The 22,098-nt window shown below is 49.1% G+C and overlaps 1 protein-coding gene across 3 annotated transcripts in view; it reads left to right on the top strand.

Annotated features, from left to right (window-relative positions):
• Nucleotides 1–1,256: 1,256 nt before the first annotated feature.
• DTX4 (deltex E3 ubiquitin ligase 4) overlaps nt 1,257–22,098 on the top strand; it is a 35,038-nt gene continuing 14,196 nt past the window's right edge. For 2 of the 3 annotated variants that reach the window (XM_032282108.1, XM_032282109.1), the window contains exons 1-5: nt 2,161–2,528; nt 11,893–12,616; nt 19,162–19,223; nt 19,588–19,749; nt 21,522–21,583. In XM_032282108.1, coding sequence (XP_032137999.1) covers nt 2,318–2,528; nt 11,893–12,616; nt 19,162–19,223; nt 19,588–19,749; nt 21,522–21,583 — 1,221 coding nt within the window. In that variant the 5' untranslated portion in view covers nt 2,161–2,317. Of the gene's footprint in view, nt 1,391–2,160; nt 2,529–11,892; nt 12,617–19,161; nt 19,224–19,587; nt 19,750–21,521; nt 21,584–22,098 lie in introns of those variants that run through there. The other variant, XM_032282110.1, reaches the window with a different exon arrangement.

Here is a 22,098-nt window from a genome sequence, read left to right as displayed (position 1 = left end):
CTTAGCTGGTCAGATGCTATATTTTCCCTGTACTTTCAATATCCCCTTAAAGCATTACTCTTCACTTTTTGATCCATGCCTACCCTGACTATGAGAAAGTTTCCTGAGTTTTGATACTTTCCACTCCTATGACTAGAAGTAAAATAGCCCAATAAAATTTTAAATTACCTTTTCTTCAATTTGACTTTTGTTTCTCTTCCAGAATATTCTACCCTCATTTTCTCCCTTCCCTTTTTTCACACTGAGACACATTTACATTGCCTGTTATTGTGCCACCTCTATGTCACATAGGACATGTTATGGAACAGGCATTTTCTTTTGAGTCAGCCCAACTGAATTTTGAATACTGGTTTCCCCTCTAGATATGTAATCTAGGGCAAATAGTTTAAATTCCGTAAGTCCTGTCATTTGTAAAATGGTAATAATAACGGCCTGTGATGGACTTAATTGAGGTATCCTTAACTTGATTTCTTTTTGTTCTTCTAATTCTGAAACTCGACATTTTAATAAGTGGTGTTGTTTGGGTTGATTAGTAGCAGTCCCTAATTAAGGGAGAGGCTGACTGGGCATTTCAGAGGTCAAGCTGTGCAAGGAGACCTGAAAGAACAAAGCTCAGAGGTCCCTTGGGCCTGGTGCTTTTAGAGGCCTGAAGAACAGATCTTACAATTTTGCTTTGTATTTACAACTATGTTGGGAGAAAGGTAAAGGTAGAGGGATGGAAAATTCTAATGATGGGAAAAAGAACAGCTGTAAGGAGAGGGAGGGGGAAGTAAGTTCTAAAACATAAAAAGGTCATATGATATTTATGAAAAAATTGATTATTTCAAAAAGATTCTCAATCTCATTCTCTAACACATAATCTATTTTTATTTTCCCACATCCTATGTCTTGGATCTTGACAGACTCAGTTCATTGTTTTATGTGGTTTGCAATCTCAACAAAACAAAATTTGTGTTCTTTGACAAGATTAATGTATAATACTGACTTCAGTATACCCTTTTAGTCAGAACCGACCCCTTTAATTTTATTTTCCATATTAACTATTTATGATCAAAATAAGTCTATCTTGTTTGTCCTAGTGCTTCATAATTTTAGTTATAGAAACGATCCAGACTAAATTAATTTAGCATGTGTCTTCTTGACTCTAGTACATTGAATCTGGCCAGAAAAACCACATCTGCTCTCTACATAGGTAACATAAATCCATCATTAGCCAAATTGCTGCATCCCTTTGGACTGGATCTCATTAGCAGATATTGGAGTGGCCATTGGCCGGCACAGGTTGCTTTAGGCCAGCAGGGGGCAGGTTAGCTCTAGGGCGCCCGCCCGAGCAGCAGGGGGGCGTGGCTTGTTTCCTTGACTGACAGCTGAGGATTCGGGCGAGGATGAGGTAATAGGAGCCAGGGCAATAAAGACGTGGGGGTGTGTGCGCGTGTGTGTGCGACTGTGAGTGTGCTAGTGCGTGTGCAAGGCCCGAGACAATGCGTGTCTCCAGCTCGCGCTGCGGGCACTGATCATGCTGCATTAAGAAAAAAAAAAAAAGAGAGAGAGAGAGAATTACATTTTGGGGAAGGAGGCTGCAAAGTTGCAGCTGGGCGACAGTGGCGGTCCCAGCGCCGTGTCATGGCGGGTCGTTTCTCTGCATCAAGCAACCAGGGAAACCCACGCGGGCGCGGGTTTGCCTTAGCGCCCCGCTTGGGAGGGGGAGGTTCATTCTGGAAGGGACTGAGCAGAGCCGCAGGGAGGGGGAGCTCTGCCCGCGGCGGCGACTGCAATTCGTGCGGCGAAGGGGTGGGGAGGGAGGGAGAGAGGGGAGGGGAGCAGAGCGTGCCATTCGGAGCGCGGCCGTGCGGTGAGATCCCACCCCGGCGTCTGCAGAGCCCGAGGCGCAACTGGTGCTAGGGCTGGGTCCTCGCCTCGCCGTCAGCCCCAGCTCGCGGCCGCCGGGGCTCGGGCCGCGCGCCCGCCGGGTGGCTTTTGCAAGGCGGGGGCCTGTTTGCAGAGAGCGGGGCATTTGCATGAAGCGACTCGACCCCACGGAGCAGCGGCAGCAGCGGCGGACCCAGGCGGCGGCGGCGGCGGCGGCGGCGGCGGCTGCGGCGCGCGGTCCGAGCCAGGCGGCCCCGGTGTCCCGGCCCCGGTGGATGCACGGCTGGGGAGGAGCCCATGGGCCGGAGCTGAGGCTGCCTGGGGCGGCGGGGCGCGGGGCAGGGGGCGCGGTCGAGGCCCGGAGGCGACGGCGCAGGAGGAAGCGGAGGAGGTCGGGCGCTCGGGGCCCGGGAGGCGGGCCGCGCAGCGCCGCAGCCCCGGGCTCGCCATGCTCCTGGCCTCGGCCGTGGTGGTCTGGGAATGGCTGAACGAGCACGGCCGCTGGCGTCCCTACAGCCCCGCCGTGAGCCACCACATCGAGGCGGTGGTCCGCGCTGGCCCCCGCGCGGGGGGCAGCGTGGTGCTGGGCCAGGTGGACAGCCGTCTCGCGCCCTACATCATCGACCTGCAGTCCATGAACCAGTTCCGCCAAGACACGGGTGAGCCGGCCGCCCCGTCCCCGCCCCGTCCGCTCCCACCACCTCCCCAACCTGCCAAGGTACCTCCCGCCCTGGGAACCCACCTTGGCCACCTAGTCGGTGCCTCGGTGCAGAAGTGTCACCGAGAGGTGGTGGTGAGAGGCGCGTCTGTCACTCCCCTGGATCCTCGCAGGATCCTCCCTCCCCCCCAAACATCCATGCAAGTAGTATCAGTGTTCCTGTGTTGCAAACCCACCTTCAACCTACTCGCTAAGAATCCCCTCCCCATCTTCTTTCACGCCCCCACTTTTCGGCGCTTGGTGGCCCTAAGTCTTTCCGTGTAGAAATTCTAGGGCCGCCCCCAGCCTACAGGCAATCGCAGCCCCTCGCAAAGGCTTCCTGCCCTCATCCCTTGACGGCCGGCACCGTGGCTGAACTGACCCTGCTTTGCCTCAGGCACGCTGGGGCTTGCCACAGGTCCCCTCACCCCTGATCTCACTGCCTCTGCGTCTCCTGTGTGGGATTCCTCCCCACAGCTGGGTCCTGGGTGTGGGAACTGGGGGAGGAAGAAGGGATTCCCCGGAGGCTGTCGCTACAGTTGGGTAAGGGAAGCGCCGGGCTCCCTATGAGGAGAGACTGGAGCTGGGGGACCCTGGACGCCGTGGCTTTGGCGAATGCCTCTGCTACACGCTCCAAACACGGAAGCAACAGGCCGGAGCAGATGGAGAGAGGAGGGGGAGGTTTGGGGCTTCGGAATGCCTGGCAGGCAAGCCGCTCCCTTTGTCTGCTGAGGAGGAGGGGGCAGATTCCTAAGGAGAAACTGTCCCCAAGGCTTCCTCTTGAAACCGTAGCCTGTAAGGAACCCTTAGCCTCCCGGAGCGCCAAGATCCTGTCTTTTCCTGAGAATCAAGTTGCCACTGTAGCCAGCACAAGCCCGCTTCCCAGCTGACCTGCCTTTCCAGGTCAGAGCCGGGAAGGGAGCCTGCAGGATGGGGACATAGGGGGCGGGGGGGTGGGGGAGGCTGCCCTAGGGAGGAGGACGGCAGAACTGCCCCTCTTTGCTCGGTCCTTGCTTAACTAGTGAATGTGAAGAGTTTCTGTCTCCTTCAGTGACAGGTGGGGAGGGGGCCATTGTTTCTGGAATTCTGGCTGAGCTTTCCCTAGAGTGTAACCGAGGAGCCTGGAGAGGCCGGTGTGCTGGGGAGGAAGTAGAAAAGACGACTGGGAGAGGCCCTCCCCAGCAAACAGCTGTTTGAACAGGGTTTCTCCGCTTCCTTGGAAAGCCCCCACATCCTGTGTGCTAATTAAAATTGTCATGGGAAAGGGGTATCTTTCCACCCTCATGTCCCCATCTTTAGTCACAATTCCCTTGAGCAACCCCTTTGCCAAGTACTCTGCAGACACTAATTGAGGAGAGCTTTCTGGGGACAGGATTTCTGGAAGTGTTCGAATTTGCAGGGTCTTAAACCGTGTAGGGAAGGGAGAGAGGTGGAGCTGGGGGAGACTGGGAGGAGGAGAGAATAGAGAGGAATGTGGGGAGAGTGAGAAAGAGGATTAAGTGTGGCTGAGGGGGAGGGAGAGAATGTCATTGTGCAACTTGAGTAGTTGTTGTGGAGGTGAGGGTGGAGGCAGCAGGTTAGCAGAGGGATGTGTGTTGTGGGGAGCTGAGCCATGGAGGTGGGACCAGAGAGACAGACCAGCAGTTAAAGCATCTGCCAGGGGATTCCAGTCCTCAAAAACAAAAAAAAAAACAAAAAAACAAAAAAAAAAAAAAAAAAACCAGGTGTTAGCTTTTCTATTTCAGACTAAATCTCTGCAGCATTTGGAGAACCACCCTTGTGGTAGAAAGGTCTCAGCCCCTTTCCCACATTTGGGAAGAGCAAAGGTGGAATCTGTGTTTGGGGGTACTTAGAATGGGCAAGGTTTCTACAAAGATTCATGATCCTTTCTACTGAAGTGAAGTTATAGAGAAAACTGGGCGGAAGGAAAGAAGCCACGTGTCCCAGGTCTCATCACTCTCACCTGAGGACAGGTTGAATACCTCCTGATGGTGAGCAGTTTAGTGAGAGGATGACACTCCCTGGACTTCAAACCGCAGTCAGAGACCTTGCCCTGCATCATTTTAAAGGCTGCCTGAGGGTGTGTTTTACATCAGACTGCTTTGGTTTCATCCACTTATTGCTAGAGTCAGTCAGTCGGTCATCCATCCTGAGTACCTCTGTCCTGTGCGCCAGGCCCTGTGCTGGGTGCTGGAGGCACTGGGCTGCATTCCCAGAAAAGCTGGGTCTGTCCAGGCACTTGTCAAAGTAGAATAGAAGAATCTCTGGGTTTCTGAGCTCTGAGCCCCCTCCTCTCCCTTCTCCACCAACGCACACATAGTTTCTCTCAGTCTCATTGATGAGGCCATGACAGGGTAGGAACTTTCAACCAGTGGCTCCCAGGCAACCTCAGCCAAGCCCTTGCAATGTTTAATTAAATTACCCACCATCCTTAAGCCATAATTCAAAGCTGGGAACCAGAAACATCCCCATAAACAAAAGAGAGCTGGAAGTCCCCTGCCCAGAGGCGATTCCTCTCCTTTTTTGTTGCCTTCTCTCTATGGGGACATTTCCTGATGTGAGAGCTTTGTCTTTTTAGAAGTTGCTTGCTGGCTGCTTTGAGAGTCCTCAGTCTCTCCACTGGCCTGGGCTCCTGACCTCATCCAGCCTGTCTCCAGGGAGATGGCTGGGAGGTTGCAGACACCCATCTGCCCGCCTCTGTTTGCCCTGGGTCCTTCTCCTTCCCCAGACTGCCTAGGGTTCTGAGCTTATTTGCATTCTATGCCAGTCTCTTCTAGGCACTTTGGGCTAGAGAAATTGGAAGAAGGTAAGAGATGGGGTGAGATAGATGGGACTGGCTCTTGGCCACTTCCAAAAGCCTTGGTGAGGTCCTCTCCACCTGCTGTCATTTACCCTGACTGGGTTGCCCTTTTTCTGTTATAGGGCAGTAACTGAAGAGCTTTACTGCAGCATCACTTTCCCCTGTACCTTTCAGCATGCCTGACCCTACCATCTCCAGGGCTTCCGTAGCAGGATGGGGAAGATCCAGGCTGAGAGTGGGGAGAAACAGCTGTGACTCTCATTCCAGGCTCACTGCTTACTCCATGACCTTGAGCAAGTCCCTAAATGGTCAGGCCTCATTTTTTTTTTTTCTGTAGAATGAAGAGCAGCCTTAAGATTTCTCCTTTCCCTCTTTTTCTTGCCTCCTGTCAAGCGGATCAACAGGTGAATGGGCTGGCCCCCATGCCAGTGATGATACTGATAAGCACAGGGTGAGGGAGAGTTCTTTCCAGCTCAGATTTTTCTGTGCAAGTTTTGCCTTCTTTATGTCTTAAAAGTGGTGAGAAGTGTCAGATGGAGGGAAAGAGAGTGAGTTGAATTAAATGATTTGACAGGCCGGGCGCAGTGGCTCACGCCTGTAATCCCAGCACTTTGGGAGGCTGAGGCAGGTGGATCACAAGGTCAGAGATTGAGGTCAACTGACCAACATAATGAAACCCCATCTCTACTAAAAATACAAAAATTAGCCGGGTGTAGTGGTGTGCGCCTGTATACCCAGCTACTTGGGAGGCTGAGACAGGAGAATCGCTTGAACCAAGAGGCAGAGGTTGCAGTGAGCCGAGATCATGCCACTGCACTCCAGCCTGGGCTATAGAGCGACACTCTGTCTCAAAAAATAAATAAATAAATACAAATAAGTGATTTGACAGCAGCTGAGTGTTAGCCCCCTGCAACACCCTCTACCCTATGTTGGCATAGGAGTGGAGGAGGCAGGCATCATGGTGACCACATGATACTTACCATGCACAGGATGCACCATGCGTCTGCGTCACACCAAGCACATTGCACACACTATCTTGTTTAATCCTCCTTAAACAATCTTGTGAAGAACCTATTATTATCCCCATTTTGTAAGGAAACAAGTTGAAAGAGATTAAGTTGCCAAGGGTTTACAGCTGTCAATGGCAGGGCTGAGATTCCGAATTAAGTGGCCTATGTCCTATTTCTTCGTTCAGTGAATACTGATGGAGCAACCATTTAGCGCAGGCACTGTTCCAGACATGTGGGATATAGCAATAATAGAGCCTCCAAATGTTTCTTTGTCCTCGTGAAATATTCTGGTGGGCGTGGGGGATGCTGGTGAGAGTGGCCTGGGATTTCTTGGACACAGTGCATGCTCTAACAGCAGTGAGTCACTTACATAGATGTGAGTAACATGCCCTAGAGACCTCGGTGCATGCCTGGAAGGCATTGCCTTCCACTTCCCAGAAGCTGAAAGATTTTAGGCGCTTTGTAAGGCAGGTGGAAAATCTGCAAAAAACTGATTTTCTTTCTCCTTCTTCATACTTAGATTATGAATATCCTCAGTCCCTATCCTACTGGAGTTCATTTCCTTGGGTTACTTCACAGATTATCTGGTTTATAATCCTGATTCTAGACAAGCTGAGAAGTAGCACATCCAAAATAGGGTGGTCTTTGAAAATAATCAGAGAATAAAATCCCACCGTGTCTGTTGTCTCAGCACTTTGGTTCTGAGATCTGTGTATTCTCTCTGACTGTCCTCTAGGGTTGCACTCAACCACATCCCCTCTAAAACTAGCTCTGCCTCTTGACATCCCTCTGACCCATTTTACCATGTTCCCAGGGTCTAAGCCCAGGATTCTTTGACTCATTCTGTCATTTTGAGTCTTACTTGGGTACCTAATATGTACAGGCATATAGATCCTGCAGCCCAACAGCTGAAACTTGAGTCTTCCTGTGCACCACTCAAAGTGGTCATTCACATGCAGATTCCCGTGCCCAGGCCCTGGAAATGCTGGCCCGTAGGTCTCAAGGGCATTGATGACTCAATTCATACCCCAGGAGATTCTGAAGGAGGCAATCCTCAAACCTCACTTGGAAATCATTCAGCTCCTCATGGTCAAGTCTTAGCCATGGTTTTCTCTGTAGGGTCTCTCCAGTTTGTCACCTTCTTTTCATTTTCCCTGCCAACACCTTTCCACTCACCTGGAACTAAGGGACAGAGTAGCTCTGGTCTTGTCCCTCTTTTCTTAACAAACTTTACTAGTTCTTCATTGATTACAAATTAAATCTATCATGGCTTGGCATTTCAGACCTTCCAGGCCCTCCCTGGCTATAACATACCTTTCCAGGATTGTCTTCTCCTATGCCTTATATTTCCCTCCAATCTGCCAAACAGAGGCCACTTCTGTCCTCATGCATTCCTTTAGAGTTCTCTGACACCCTTCACCCCCCAACTAGTCTTAAGGTCCTTTCCTATAAAACGCTGTCCTTTGCCATTTCTACCTGTCAAAATTCTTTTTATTATTCGAGTCCATGCCATTTGTTATTCATTTCTTAAAATGTTCTCCACACCTTGAAATGCTTTGCAAACAAACCATCATTACTTCATTTATTCAATCAATATTTTTGAGTGCCTAGCACATGCTGGCATGGGGAGTGCAGCAGTGAGCACACACCCTGATGCCCACTCTCATGGGATCAGGAGTCTACTGAAAGGGACAGATATTCATCAAATTAGCCACACAAATACATATGTAACTGCACATTGAGATGAGTGCTATTAAAATTTTTTTTAAGGAACAAGAATTTAACCTGGCCAGGACTGCCTAGGCGGGCTTCCTTCTTCCTTGAAGAAATGAGCCCTCCTCTAGGAAGATCTGTGAAAAAAGATGTCAGAGAGTTTTAGGGAGGAAGCGGCATTGTGAAGAGGTCCAGAATCAGAGAAGCCTGGCAATGGGCAGAGATTGAATGCCAGCGTAGCTGAAATGTGGGCAGAGTTGGGCTCTGAGGGGGACCACGTATATTGGTGGATCGGGGGCATTTAGATTTCAACCTAAGGAGAAGTCATGCAAGGGATTTACGCAGGGAGGGGACGTGGTCAATTTTCCTGCCAACATGCATTTTGTTGGCGTCCTCTTTGTAATGTGTTCTGCCTCATAAAGAGTCATTTGCACATTTGTCTTCTAACCCTGTTTTAGACTAAAAGCTACTTGAGGAATGCTTGAATCTGCATTCCACATAGCAGTTAATGGGTTCTCAGTGATACATGATAAATGATTAAACATTAAAGTGGCCAGAAGTCTTCAGTCACAGCACAGTTTCTGGAGCCCTCGCAACTTCCAGGCATTGGGCACTAAGAATGCAAAGAGCTCCACAGCAGCATGTCTGCCCCCACTTAAGGCAGGATGGTATAAAAAGTGTTGCTGAAACATCGGTGCACATCAGCATAGTCAAGCTACACACCTCAGGCTTCCCGAGGGTGGGGCCTTGGCTGCGAGAACATTTTAAGAAATGAATGGAAAATGGAGTAAGACCTGAATGGTAAGGAGAATTTCAACAGGTAAAAATGGCAAAGGCCATTTCAGTAGAGGGAACATAGCAAATTGTGGGGGAGGGAGCCAGGGAACTCTGAGGGAATGTGTGAGGATAAAGGGGACCTCCATTTGGCAGGAATAGAAGAAAACACAGAGATTGAGGAAGATACACCTGGAAAGGTATATTATAGACCCATAGCATAGTTTCCAGAAGTAGTTCTGGGGCCACTCTCAGGCATCTCCAGGACTGATAACACTATTGTGTAATATATATATATATATATATATATATATATATATATATATCTCCCTCTCAGATGCACCTAAAATATAAAATATATATATATTATATATGTATAAGTATATACGTGTATATACTTATACATATATAATATATATACTTATATAATATATAGGCATATATATTTTAGGCACATCTGTGAGGGAGTTAAGTGCACTGTCCCTGACACCCTGGAGAGAATATAAAATAGTGCCATTTAAACTCTCTATACTTAATTTCCTCATTTGTGAAAGGTATTTCTAGGATTGCTATGAAATTACATGGGACATGTGAGGTGCTTTGTAAGTAATAAATATTGTACAAATACCAGTTATGAGAGCAGGAGAAGGCAGCCAAATGCTTGGAAAGATAGGGGCAGGTCCCCAGTGAAACCCCACCTTCAAGCCCATACCAGCCTGAAGGCTTAAAGACTGGACTGCTGGACTGGGATGAAACCCACAACCCAGAGTGAGAACTTCTGTTCCTGTTTCTCCACCCTTTCCCAATTGATTGTTTCTGAATAATGCCTTTTAACCAGTCAAATGTTGCCTTTTCTAGTACCACCTACAGCCTGCCCCTCCCCTATTCTGAGCCTATGAAGGCCCCGGACTCAGCCACATTGCAGAGGCTTTCCCAACTTTGTACAGGGGGACCACCTCTGGGTCCCCTCTCTGCTGAAAGCTGTTCCATCACTCAGTAAAACTCCCCACCTTGTTTGTTCTTTGATTGTCAACATATCCTCATTCTTCTTGGGTATGGGACAAGAACTTAGGAACTGGTGTACAGCCAAACTTGGCCCAGGTGGGCTGAGTGGGCAGGCCGTCTCCTGCAGCAGGTAGTTTGGTCGAGTGAGGCCCAGGCAGGGTGTTGCTGGCCAGAGGTCCCTGGCTTGCAAAGTGACTGAGAAGAAAATCTTGTCAGTTATACAGAAACTTTCTCTCTCTCTCTCTTTCTTACACCCCCTAGCATCCTACATACACACACCCCAACACACACACGCATCCCCTGAACTAAACCTTTCCATGGCTTCTCGATCCTGCTTAGACATATAATAGAAAATAAATTACAATAATAATCACCAATTTTCATTGAGCTCTTGCCATGGTGACAGGTGCTATTTTTGAGTTTTATGTTCATTTAATCCTCAAATCCACCCTTTGAAGTCTCTACCCAGGACCCAAACAGATGAGGAAACTGAGGCTTTCTCACACAGCTGAAAAGCACAGAACCACCCCTGTTGGCCCCAAAGCCCATATTCTTTGTTCCCCAGCAAGCTGGGCACTTAGGAAGGAAATGGAGGCAAGCCAGGGAACTATCACCTCCCCTTCTCCTGCCCCCGCATCCTGATACCCCAGGTCCCCCAGCAGAGGCCCTGGTGATGAATAGGGGATTGTTCTGCTTCTCCGTTATGCCTCTGAATGTTGATGTTTTGGGTCATTAAGGGGCTTGGAGATGGGATGGGGGGCGGGTTATGACCCTGGCAAAGGCCTGAATAGCCATTGTTTCTTTTCTTCCCCCCTTGAATGGGATTCTGTCCCCAGTCTTGGTGTCTCCCTCTGGGTTGGAGGAGGGGTGGGTCAGAGGCCGGTGAAGGGAGTCTTTTCTCACCACTTTGATGGATAGAGCTTAAGCTGACAGATGCAGAGATTCCAGCATTCCAGGGGCCCTCCCCAGCCTCCCCACCCTGCCCTGAGCCAGGCATCTGTAGCCTTGATGTTGATACCATGAAATGAGCCCTGGTTGAGGATGGGTCAGGATTCGGGTTTTGAGAAAGGGAGAAAGAGGCAACAGTTAGAACCTCAGTTCCCTTGCAGTCCTGCCAGTTCATATCTGTCGTACCATTACTCTGTAATAACCATGACCTCTTCCCGGCCCCAAAGTGAGACTGTCAAAACTAAGGCAATCCTATCCTTAGGAGGGTTTGAGCTTCTTGAAAGAAAGGCATCAGATAAATATAAAGTGATTCTCATGACCATTAAGAATGTTACGTTTGCTGCTGTTATAAGATTTAATCCTGGGAAACATGAGAGAGTTCTAACCTGATTTCCCTTCTTCTCATAGTAACACAGCATTTTTTTTGACAGCATTTATAAATGTATAGAGACCCAGCTTCCTCACACCCGCCTCTGGGCAGCCTTCCCACATGGAGAAAGAATCTTCCCTTAGTCCTCTAGGCTTCCACAGCCTTGTATTCTTTTCCTCATGACTCTTGGTGCAAGAGCATTTAGAGGGACAAGAGGGAATATGATCATTATGAGCACCACTGTGTGACAAGGGCTTTACATGCCTTAGCGCATTTATAGAGTTCACGTGAAATCCAGAACCTGGCATGTACAAATACATATTTGTTGAATTAACAAGTGAGCTATATTTAATTTGTACAAAAACTCTAGGAAGGAGTTATCCTATTTCCCAGGAGGGAAGAGGAGGCTTAGAGGTTCTATGTCAGCTAGTAAATGGAATGAGTTTGGCTGCAAACCGAGGTGTTCCGACTACAAACCAGGAGGGAGTCGTTCTGCTAGCCTGCACTGCCACCCATATCCTTCATGTTGTAACTCATCTGCTTCTACTGTGGTTGGACTGTAGACATCTTAAAGGGAGAAATGAGTTTCATTCAAAGCTAGCACTTCAGGTAGCGTCATGCCCAGTACACATGTGACTTGCTAATGTCATGCCATTCAGTATAATTGCATGCTGACCCTGACCTCTCCTCTATCCCACCCTGGCAGGAACTCTCCGCCCAGTTCGCCGCAACTACTACGACCCCTCCTCGGCCCCTGGGAAGGGCGTGGTCTGGGAGTGGGAGAACGACAATGGCTCCTGGACGCCCTACGACATGGAAGTGGGCATCACCATCCAGCATGCCTATGAGAAGCAGCACCCCTGGATCGACCTCACTTCCATCGGCTTTAGCTACGTCATTGACTTCAACACCATGGGCCAGATCAACCGTCAGACCCAGCGCCAACGCCGAGTCCGCCGGCGCCTTGACCTCATCTACCCCATGGTTACGGGGACCTTGCCTAAGGCTCAGTCCTGGCCAGTCAGCCCTGGGCCAGCCACCTCACCCCCCACCCCACCCTGCTCCTGTCCCCAGTGTGTCTTGGTGATGAGTGTTAAAGCAGCCATGGTCAATGGCAGCACTGGACCCCTGCAGCCCCCAGTTACTCGCAAGAACATGGCTCCTCCTGGAGTGGTCAAGCTGCCCCCACCACCAGGCCCTGGGGCCAAGCCACTGTACAGCACAGACACCATTCAAGGCCCGATAAAGACCGCCCCATCCCAGATGATCCGGAGACAGGCCTCCAGCATGCCTAGTGGGACAACCGCAGGCTCTCCTGCCAGCCCCCCAGGACCCAACGGCAAGACTGGAAGGGTGGCCCTGGCCACCTTGAATCGTACCAACCTGCAGCGACTGGCCATTGCCCAGTCCCGGGTGCTGATCGCCTCTGGGTAGGTGCTTCCACAGCTGCCTCAGGCATTTACTCACTGCAGAGATAGGCTACAGCAGATCTTCTGGATCAGAAGAAGGAGGGGCTGCCAAGACTTAAGCTTCTCCGCATCTTGCGTTGACCCCTGGCTGCAGGTGAAGGCAGCATGGGGTGGTAGACCAGGGAGGGTTAGATCCTTGGGCTCTGATCTGGACTCTGGTTGAGACTTTGCCTCTTACTAGCCATATGATTTAGGACCAGATTCCTAACATCACAGAGTCCTAACTTGGTCATGTGTAAATTCTGGCAGTATTGCACCTGTTCGGGGGGCTATAAGGCTTAAAGAAGATTGTGGTCAGGCGTGGTGGCTCATATCTGTAATACTAGCACTTTGGGAGGCTGAGGCTGGAGGACTGCATGAGCCCAGGAGGTCAAGGCTGCAGTGAGCTATGATCGTACCACTACACTTCAGCTTGGGTGACAGAATGAGACCCTGTCCCCCCAAAAAAAAGATTCTGCCTACTAAGTAGTAATAGGCAACATTGATTGAACTCCCACTATATTGTAGTTTGGGGCTTTATCATCTCATTTAATTTTTACAAAAACTCTATGAAGTAAGCAAGTAGGCATTACCCTATTTACAGATAAAGAAAGTAGATGTTCACTTGCTTAAAGATATTTAGCTAATCATTGGCAGAAAGTGGGATTCAAACTTCAGGATATCTGACGCTAGACCCCAGATTCTGACTCTGCTGTGCTCCTCTTCCACCAAGTACCTACCACAATGCCCAACATTCAGTAGTTGCAAAACGAGAGTTAGTTTCTTTCCTCTAGTCTCTCTGGAAGCTGGAGAGGTGACTCCAGATTGGAATACTGGCCTGTTTCAGTGGTGACTTATTATTTGCCGGGTCCTTTCCATACATTGTCTCAGTTATTCCTGTGACAACCTGGTGATGCTGTAGGTCCTATTTGTATTGCTTTTTATATTCTTGATCTTCCTGATCATAAAATCGAAGTGACCCAGATCCATGTGGTGGCTGCAACCTTTGCATGCCAGCCCCTGCTTTCTTAGCATCTCACAGCCACCCAATCTTCCCTTTCTGTCTCCAGAGAGGCCTGGCTCTGCCTGTGGCCCCTGAGCCCAGATGATCAGGATGGTTTTCAATTGCATCGGGTGCTTAAGTCTGAAAGTCCGGGCACCTCTAAGAAGGTAGTTTTGATACTCAGCTGGGTCCCTGTACACAGAGATTTGACATTGGGAGGAGGGTTGAAGAAGGGTACACCACAGAGTGGGAGGAGTGCCGGGTTGGAAGTCCAGAGGCCCAGCCCCCACTCCTACCTCTGTCACTGGGGTGAGCCAGAGAATCTTTGCAAGATCCAGTGGCCTTACCTACCCCATGGAGTCATCATGAACACCTCCACTCAGGGAGCTGGCCCCTTGGCATTGCATTCCCTTACCTTGTGATCTAAGTGTTAAGCACGGACATTCAGCTCAGAATTCATTTCCCCAGGAGGAACACAGAGCTTCTGTGTTATGCAGTAGGGGTTGGAACCCAGGTTTTGGTCTCCCAATTCACTGTTCTTTTGGCTAAAGCCCAGCTCCTCATTGTATGCAAAGTCAGTTTGTAAAAGGCAAAATGCTGGTGAGATGCATGAGATTTCCCCTGAGATGGCAGAAGTATTTGGGAGCGGGTAATACTTCTGGGGGAAGTCATGAAATGACTTAGCCGTGGCAAGGCTTAGCTATCAGTAGGTGCAAGACAAGAGTTATTTTCTTTCCTCTAGTCTCTCTGGAAGCTGGAGAGGTGACTCTAGATTGGAATACCGCCCTGTTTTCAGTGATGACTTATTATTTGCCAGGTCCTTTCCATACATTGTTTCAGTTATTCCTGTGACAACCTGGTGATGCTGTAGGTCCTGTTTGTATTGCTTTTTATGTTCTGGATCTTCCCAATCATAAAGTCAAAGTGACTCAGATCCATATGGTGGCTGCAACCTTTGCTACCACAAATAGCTAAGCCTTGCCACTGCTTAATTTCTCCCCACTGTCACACAGAACCATCCTGGGGGTGCCTAACAGAGTTCCAGGGTGATTGCTGGCATGGAGGAGGAAGGCTCCTTTGCGGGATAAGAGCACACCCTCCAGAAGTTAGGACTGTCTGGGGCTTGAACCCAAGTGCCTTGCTGTGTCCCTTGGGGAAAGATTTGCATCCCGTCTTCAGTTTCCTCATCTGTAAGATGGGATAGTAATAGTGACTTCCTTTTATGGTTGTCATAAGGATCAAACGACATATTAAGTGTATAGACTTAGCTTGACACATAATGAGTTCAGTCAGTATTGGCTGCTGTCATTGTGATTGCTGTTATCATTGTCAACAGGTGTCCATGGAGTTGAAGTCAAAGCTGAGCAGGGTCTGACATCCCACCTTGTCTCTGGTGCCCTTGACAAATGCCAGGTGACTTCATGCCATCACTGAGGGAGAGGCACCCAGGTGGCTTTGAATCTCGATGAGGGAGTAGAGTCAGCAGCTTTATCTCTCTTCTTTATTTCCTCTGCCTTCTCATAGAACTGGGGCTAGAGAATGTGTGGAGGTCCAGGCAGTCCAGTTTCAAAAGGGCTATAGAAACAAGTCGTTTTTTTTTTTCTCGACTCTGTTTTCCTGACGAGGGAGGCCCTGCCTACCCCTCTCGATCTTCCAGTCCTTTGCTTTTCACCTCTTCCCACCTCCCTCACCCCAATTCCCATCTTCTCCTCCAGCCTTTCTTGGCCATTTAATTAGCGTGTTTATTCCCTTTGTCTGGCATTGCCATCGACCTTCTGTCGCTCAGGGCCCCTTCCCCCTCCTCTGTCTGCCCATGACCTCTTCCAGCAACTTTCCCACGGAAAAAGGAAGACCAGGGAGGCGGGAGGAGTGGGATGAAGAGAAAGGTTTGGGGGCAGGAACAAAAGATCCTGTGAATTATTCAGAGACAGAAGCAGGGGGTTTCTAAAGGGAAGCAAGAAGGGGTCTGCGCAGTGGAGGCGAGCGTCACCCGGTAGCCCCCTCCTCTAGAGTTGAGGATTCTCTGTCTCCAGCTAGGCCTCAGTTGCCGTAGAGACGAGACCCTTGTCCTTCTGGAGGATTCCCTGGCTGGTGCATAACTCCGAGAAAAACACTTCTCGTCATGGTGCCTACAGAGATATCCTCCCTCCCCCAAACCCCCTTCCTCTGCCGCCTTGCCAGCTCTCTTCTTTTGTCTTAGTTTTATGTTTTAGCAATAGAAACAAAAACTTGGACCCTCCATGATGAGGAACAGCCCAACTGAATGGGGGCACGGGGTGTCTTCTGATTGGCCAAGATGTGGTTAGGACAGACAGTTTTGGCTGATGGAATTGCCGGAAGGATGTGAAATGCATGCCTGCCCTTGGGTTGCTGTTTTCTAGGAGAGCTCAGGCTTATGTAGCTGGGGCCCCAGCAGGGCGTGACCAGCTGGAACTTCATGGGCTGTTCTCCAAGGTTTCCACCTTAACCAGTAATAGTGGGGGAGGTGTGGTCAGGTGTGGCCAACTCAACAGTCTCACATACTGCCCAGCACTCAACTTTATACCTGGATACCTATGAGCTCAAGAATCAGAAAATTGCAATATTAGAGCAGAAAAAGTCTTTATTCAGCCCAATGCCCCTTTTATACTTGGGAGATAAAAGCAGAAACAGTCACCCCAACTTGCACAGGGCTCAGCTGTTTGCACAGTTATTTGATCTAGTTCCTAAATCCTCATAGGGACCCCATAGGGCACACATTTAGGATGCCCTGTTCACAGCTGTGGTAACTCAGACATAGTCAACAAAACACAGAAAGGCTTTGTGGCTCTCCCAAAGGCAAAGCAGGTCCGCGCTGAGCGGGACTAAAACAGAGACTCCCTGACACCAGTGCAGAGCCCCTTTCATTACACCATTCTGGATTTCACAAGCAAGTAACCCCCTTCTCCCCAGGCCCCTCCTTCCCAGATCCCAGTGACAAGCCCACCCGCCATGTCATTCCTCTCCTCAAGTGGCAGGGACATGGCATCTCTCCCACCTGTTGGCCCAGCAGTCTTCTTTTGTGTCCCAGGTCCACATGCAGGCCCTTCCCTCCCTCTCTCCAGACCTTGCCCGGGAGTTCTTGAGCTGCCTGAGATGTGTGGTGTTCTGGGGATTGGATTATTTCCTGGTTGACCAGATTGGGTGTGAAACCTGCCAGTCCAGTTTATGGGAACAAAGGTAGCTTTTGTCACCCAGATCACAGCTACTTATCAGCTGGAGTGGGGCCTCTGTAGATGGTGATGGAGAAGGCAGGTGCAGGGCTGGCCCTGTGTGCCGCCCCCTGCTGGGGAGCTGGGAGCAGGACCCAGGAAGCCAAGTCTCCCCAAGCCTTTCCAGAAAGAGCTGGGTGAGGAGAATCCGCGGTAAGTGGGGGACTCAGGACTTGGGTGTTCACCTTTGTGTTGTCTGCTATTCCCGATGCCGGGGGTCAGCAGTGACCACACAGCTCATGGCCTTTCTTCATGCACACATTATAATTGCCAGCATGTACAGAGTTCACCTTCTCCCAGGAATGGCTTCAACTGCTCACAGCATATAAACCTGTCTAATTCTTCTCTGGACTCTAATTCTAGAGTCCAGAATCAAGTCCATTCTTCTTTTCTTGGCCCAGTGGCCGTTGTTTTATATTCAGCTTTCGCCTCCATCCTCCCATCCTGGTTTGATTTATCCCGGGGACAATTTCAAAGAAAAGTGGCTTCGGGTGTCCCAGGGAGACACAGACATTCCCATTCCCACATCTGTTCTTCCATATCCATTTCCCAGCATTGGTGTACATGTCGTCATCACTGGGGAGGCACAGAGGCCCAGGCAGGCTCAAAGTAGCTTGGAGCTGGGGAAGCACCTTCCTTATAGGCATGAGGGGCAGAGATGGACCCACTGCTGGCGTGGAGGTCCTGTTGCAGCTTCCCCATTCCTAGTGGTGGGTTTCATCATGACGCTGTCCGAGTTTCTGGTCTGTGTCTGCAGTGTGGGATGTACAAGGATTACATAAACACATGAGCGCGCCATAGTAAATGGGCTCTGGTGCCAGATTTTCTGGCTTAGCTGTGTGATCTTACCAGGTTTCCTTAACCTCTCTGTGCCTCAATGTAGTTGTCTTTAACATGGGGTTAATAAGTATACCTCTTGCACAGGATGTTGGAGGTATTAGACAGGTTTATATACTGAGACCAGTTGGAGCCACTCTTGGGAAGAACTGAGCTCTGTGTGTGTAGGCAATTATAACGTGGGTGAAGAAGGGCCATGAGCTGTGTGTTCGCTGCTGACCCCCAACATCAGGAATAGCGAACAACACAAAATAGGGCTCAATAAACACTTTCTGGATGGATAAATCAATAAATAAATATTATTTCTTTCTTCCTCTTGCTTTCCCAGCACCAACCTACCCCCATAGCACAGCTGCTGGCTTCGCAGGCTGTCTACGTCCTGGAGTCATCTGTGACCGGGTTAGCCTCTCCAAGCCCAGCTGCAGGAGCGTGGGTGGCAGAGGGGATGGTGCAAGACCCAGCCCCATGTGTCCCATATTTTCCAAGTCAGCGCTGTGGGAGGGCCGTGCCTTTCCCAAGCAGCTGTGCCATCTCCTCTCCAGCCTGGCTGGAGTTTCTGGAGAGAAGGACAGAAAGCGGAGGAGGCTTTGCCTAATATTTATATATGTCTCAGGGAAAAGGGGAAGTGACAGCTGTTCCAGCAGTGGTTCCAAATGTTTGGGGATTGCTACATCTGCATCCTCTCAGGAGCTTTGGGAAATGCAGCTTCTTGTGCTCCGCAGGTGGAGATTCTGGCCTAGATCTGGGACTCCGTCCTTCTAAAAGCATCTTAGGTGACTCTTGTACACCCTGGTTTGAACTTGCTTTTTTATTTTTTCATTTCTTCAATAAATATCAGTTGAATGCCTACTAGTGCCTGGCTCTGAACAAAACGAGAAAGATATTTGCTTTTGTAGAGCCTAGATTTTAGAAGGGGACAAAAGAAGCAACCATTTCTTTTAAAGGATCCTAAGTAGAGCAGGAGTCCTGGTGTGGGATGGAGGGGTGGATAGCAATACTAAATCTGATGGTCTCAGGAACCTCACCTGGTAGGTCTGAGTGAAGCCAGGACTGAAGGAGTTGTAGGAGGAAGCTAAGCAGTCGTCTGATAGAAGAGCAATTCAGGTACAGGGAACAGCATATGCAAAGGCTCTGAGGCAGGAGTACACCTGGCATGTAGGAGGAGCAGCAAGAGCTGAACAGAGAGCTAAATAACATGAGAAGAGGCAAGGGGCACAAGGGAACCTTGGTGGCAGTGTAGGCAGATCCAGGCTGTGTAGGCCTTGCCAGGACTTTAACTTTGACTCTGAGTGAACTGAGGGATCATAATTCTGAGGTTCTGGGTGGCAGAGTGACATGGTCTGACTTAGGTTTTGAAGATGCCACCTCCTGCCTGCTGCTGTGTTAAGCACTTACTGCATTTTGTTAGAATTAAATACTAGTCCAAATGACATTGTATCTGCTCTTTCCTTCCACAGGGTCCCCACAGTCCCAGTGAAGAACCTAAATGGCTCCAGTCCTGTCAACCCTGCCTTGGCAGGTAAGAGAAACTCTTACCTGGGTTAAGGTAGGATGCTCTGGGTTAAGGTAGAGAAACCAGGTCGTGAGCATTTGTGGGGAATAAAAGGAGAGAATCAGATATTAATGAAAGCACATGGTGATTTTAGGAATTGCATGGGAAGGCTATGAAGAGTTTGGAAGAGCACTGATCACTAAAAGCAAAGCATGCAATTGAAGATAAGTGAATGAATAACTTTCTGGGGAAAGTACAGGGTAGAGAATCCAGGAATTCTGAGAACTTTCTACTGGAAAGGAAGAGAGTAGGTTAATGGGGAAAGAGGAATTTGGGGAGTGTTGAGAGCTAAGTCTCCAGTCCTTCCTCACCCATGCCCTGCCCCTTCCAGGAATCACTGGGATCCTCATGAGTGCAGCGGGGCTGCCTGTGTGTCTCACCAGGCCACCAAAGCTGGTCCTACACCCACCCCCCGTCAGCAAGAGTGAAATAAAATCCATCCCAGGAGTTTCCAACACAAGCCGCAAGACCACCAAAAAACAAGCCAAGAAAGGTACTAGCCTCTTGTCTTATGGGATACTGAGAGTCGCAGACTTGGCTCTCAGCCCTGACTCTGCCTCCACCTCCAAGGGTCATAGCCACAGCTTAACCCTCTGTGCCTCAATTTCTGCATCTTCTAAGTGGGCCTAACCAGTAAATGTTGACGATTGTACAAAAGCTGATGGCATACGGATCAGATGGAAACACCTTGAGAAATAAAAATATTCAGTGCAAAAGTATAGAAGACTAAAAATATAAGATGTGGTACAAAGAAAATGTGTTAGAAGAGAAAGATGACTTTGACATTGGAACCAAAACATACTGGATTCAAATCATACCTTCGTTTCTTGCAAGTTGTGTGGCCACACGGAGCCCCTATTTTCTGATCTTTATAATGAAGTAAAAATGGTCACAACTGGTATCCAGGAGGGATATCCTGGAATGCATCAACGACAGGAATCAGTCACTAACCTGTATCCCCCTAGAACCTACAGATGCTCTGGTCACTCGAATCCTCCTTTAGGAACCCCCTCCTACCTGCACACAATCCAACAAGTAAGGGGTCAATATCTGTATCTTTCTAGCACTGCAGGACCCCAGCTTAGCTCTGTGGGTCTTTCTGGTCCCTTGCATTAGTTGTTAAAGTTGACCCATCTCTCTAAGCCGCAACCTTGCAAGCTTGTGAAGTTTAAATTGGATCATGTGTGTGTTGCCCTTAGCCCAGGGCCTGGCAAGAAATAGGCTCTTAATTAGTAGAAGCTTAATTCTTACAAGAGAAGCAGGGCAACAGGAGGAAAGGGCCTGCATCGAAGCTTCGGGCTGTTGCATGATCCACTTCCTCAAACCCTTGTCCTACTTTCCAGTCTATCAAGATTTCTCTGCGTAAATGAACTCAATTGCCTTGCTCATGGTCTTATCAGAAATAACAGTATTTTACACTTTCCCACTCTTCCTGTTATTATTAATAGTGCATATCAGGCCCTTATCTGGCAGAGAGCTAAAGGGCAGTACATCCATTTGCTCATTCAATTGTCAAAGCAACCCTTTGAGGTAGGTGCTATTGCTCATCCTCGTTTCATAGGTGAGGAAACAGAAGCTTAGAGAAATTAAAGGGAGTGGCCCAAGGTGGCACTGAACATTTTTCAGGCAGTATCGTCCCACCCTCTACCTTCAGGTTGGGCTGTCTTTTACAAGTCCAGTCCCCCCAAAAATCCCTAAATCATTGCAGCCCATCAGGGTGCTTCCCAGAGGATCACCCTCCCCCTGCAGCCGGGCTATGCCTGCTGGCAGTGACAGTGCCGTCCACAGCCAGGAAAGACTGTTTTGGAGCCGTGGATCATAACTTCCTTGTTTCCCATAAAAATAATCTCACTTTGACACCACATTATAAATTGAGACTATACTTAGCAAGCTGTAAAATGAAGGCGATGTTTATTTAACCTGTAACAGGTTTACAAAATGCTTTCATTTCTGTTATCGAATCATTTGATTGCAAGGAAGAAAAACCCACCCAACTCATCTCATTTAAAATGTGGGTCTGCTGAAAATAGGCAGAGAGATTTCAGAAAAGGTACTGCAAGGAGTAAAACCTTCTCGTCAAACCATCTCATTGCTTTCTACAATCCATACTCTCTTCCACATTCTTAACTTCAATTGCAGAAGGAATTCCTCCCTTTTTTGCTTTTGACTTGCCTTATAAGTTCCCCGTCTGCCATACCTGACGTGGCAAGCTGTATGATCTCTCACCTCTGCCTTGGTGGCCCACTGAACCTCCTGTCTCTACAGGTAAAACCCCAGAGGAAGTGCTAAAAAAATATCTGCAGAAAGTCCGGCACCCACCAGATGAGGTGAGTTCAGGTTAGGAGAGCGGGATTCACCTTCTCCATCACCCACAAGCATTCCCTCTGCTATTGTCAGTTTCTACGGGATATGGCAGGGGTTGCTTTCCAAGCTCTGATGGATACAGGACTGGTCAGAGCTGACACTGAGGCTGCAAGGTCCATGGTCTAGAGCTGCAGCTGCACCTCTCCCGCCTCCCCCTTCAGCATAGTGCTGATTGATTTTAGGCTATCTTAACATGGCAGTCTCTGTTTAAGAAAAACATTATGGGCCAGGTGCAGGGGCTCACACCTGTAATCCCAGCACTTTGTGAGGCTGAGACAGACAGATCACCAGAGATCAGGAGTTCGAGACCAGTGTGGACAGCATGGTAAAACTCTGTCTCTAATAAAAATACAAACATTAGCCGGGTGTGGTGGCGGGTGCCTATAATCCCAGTTACTTGGCAGGCTGAGGCAGGAGAATCGCTTGACCCTAGAAGGCAAAGGTTGCAGTGAGCTGAGACTGTTCCATTGCTCTCCAG

The sequence above is a fragment of the Sapajus apella genome, unplaced genomic scaffold (assembly GCF_009761245.1).
Source record: "Sapajus apella isolate SASKATOON/1434 unplaced genomic scaffold, GSC_monkey_1.0 scaffold14, whole genome shotgun sequence".
Classification (NCBI taxonomy): Eukaryota; Metazoa; Chordata; class Mammalia; order Primates; family Cebidae; genus Sapajus; species Sapajus apella.
Note: the sequence above shows the minus strand (reverse complement) of the source record. Positions and strands in the feature narration are given on the sequence as shown.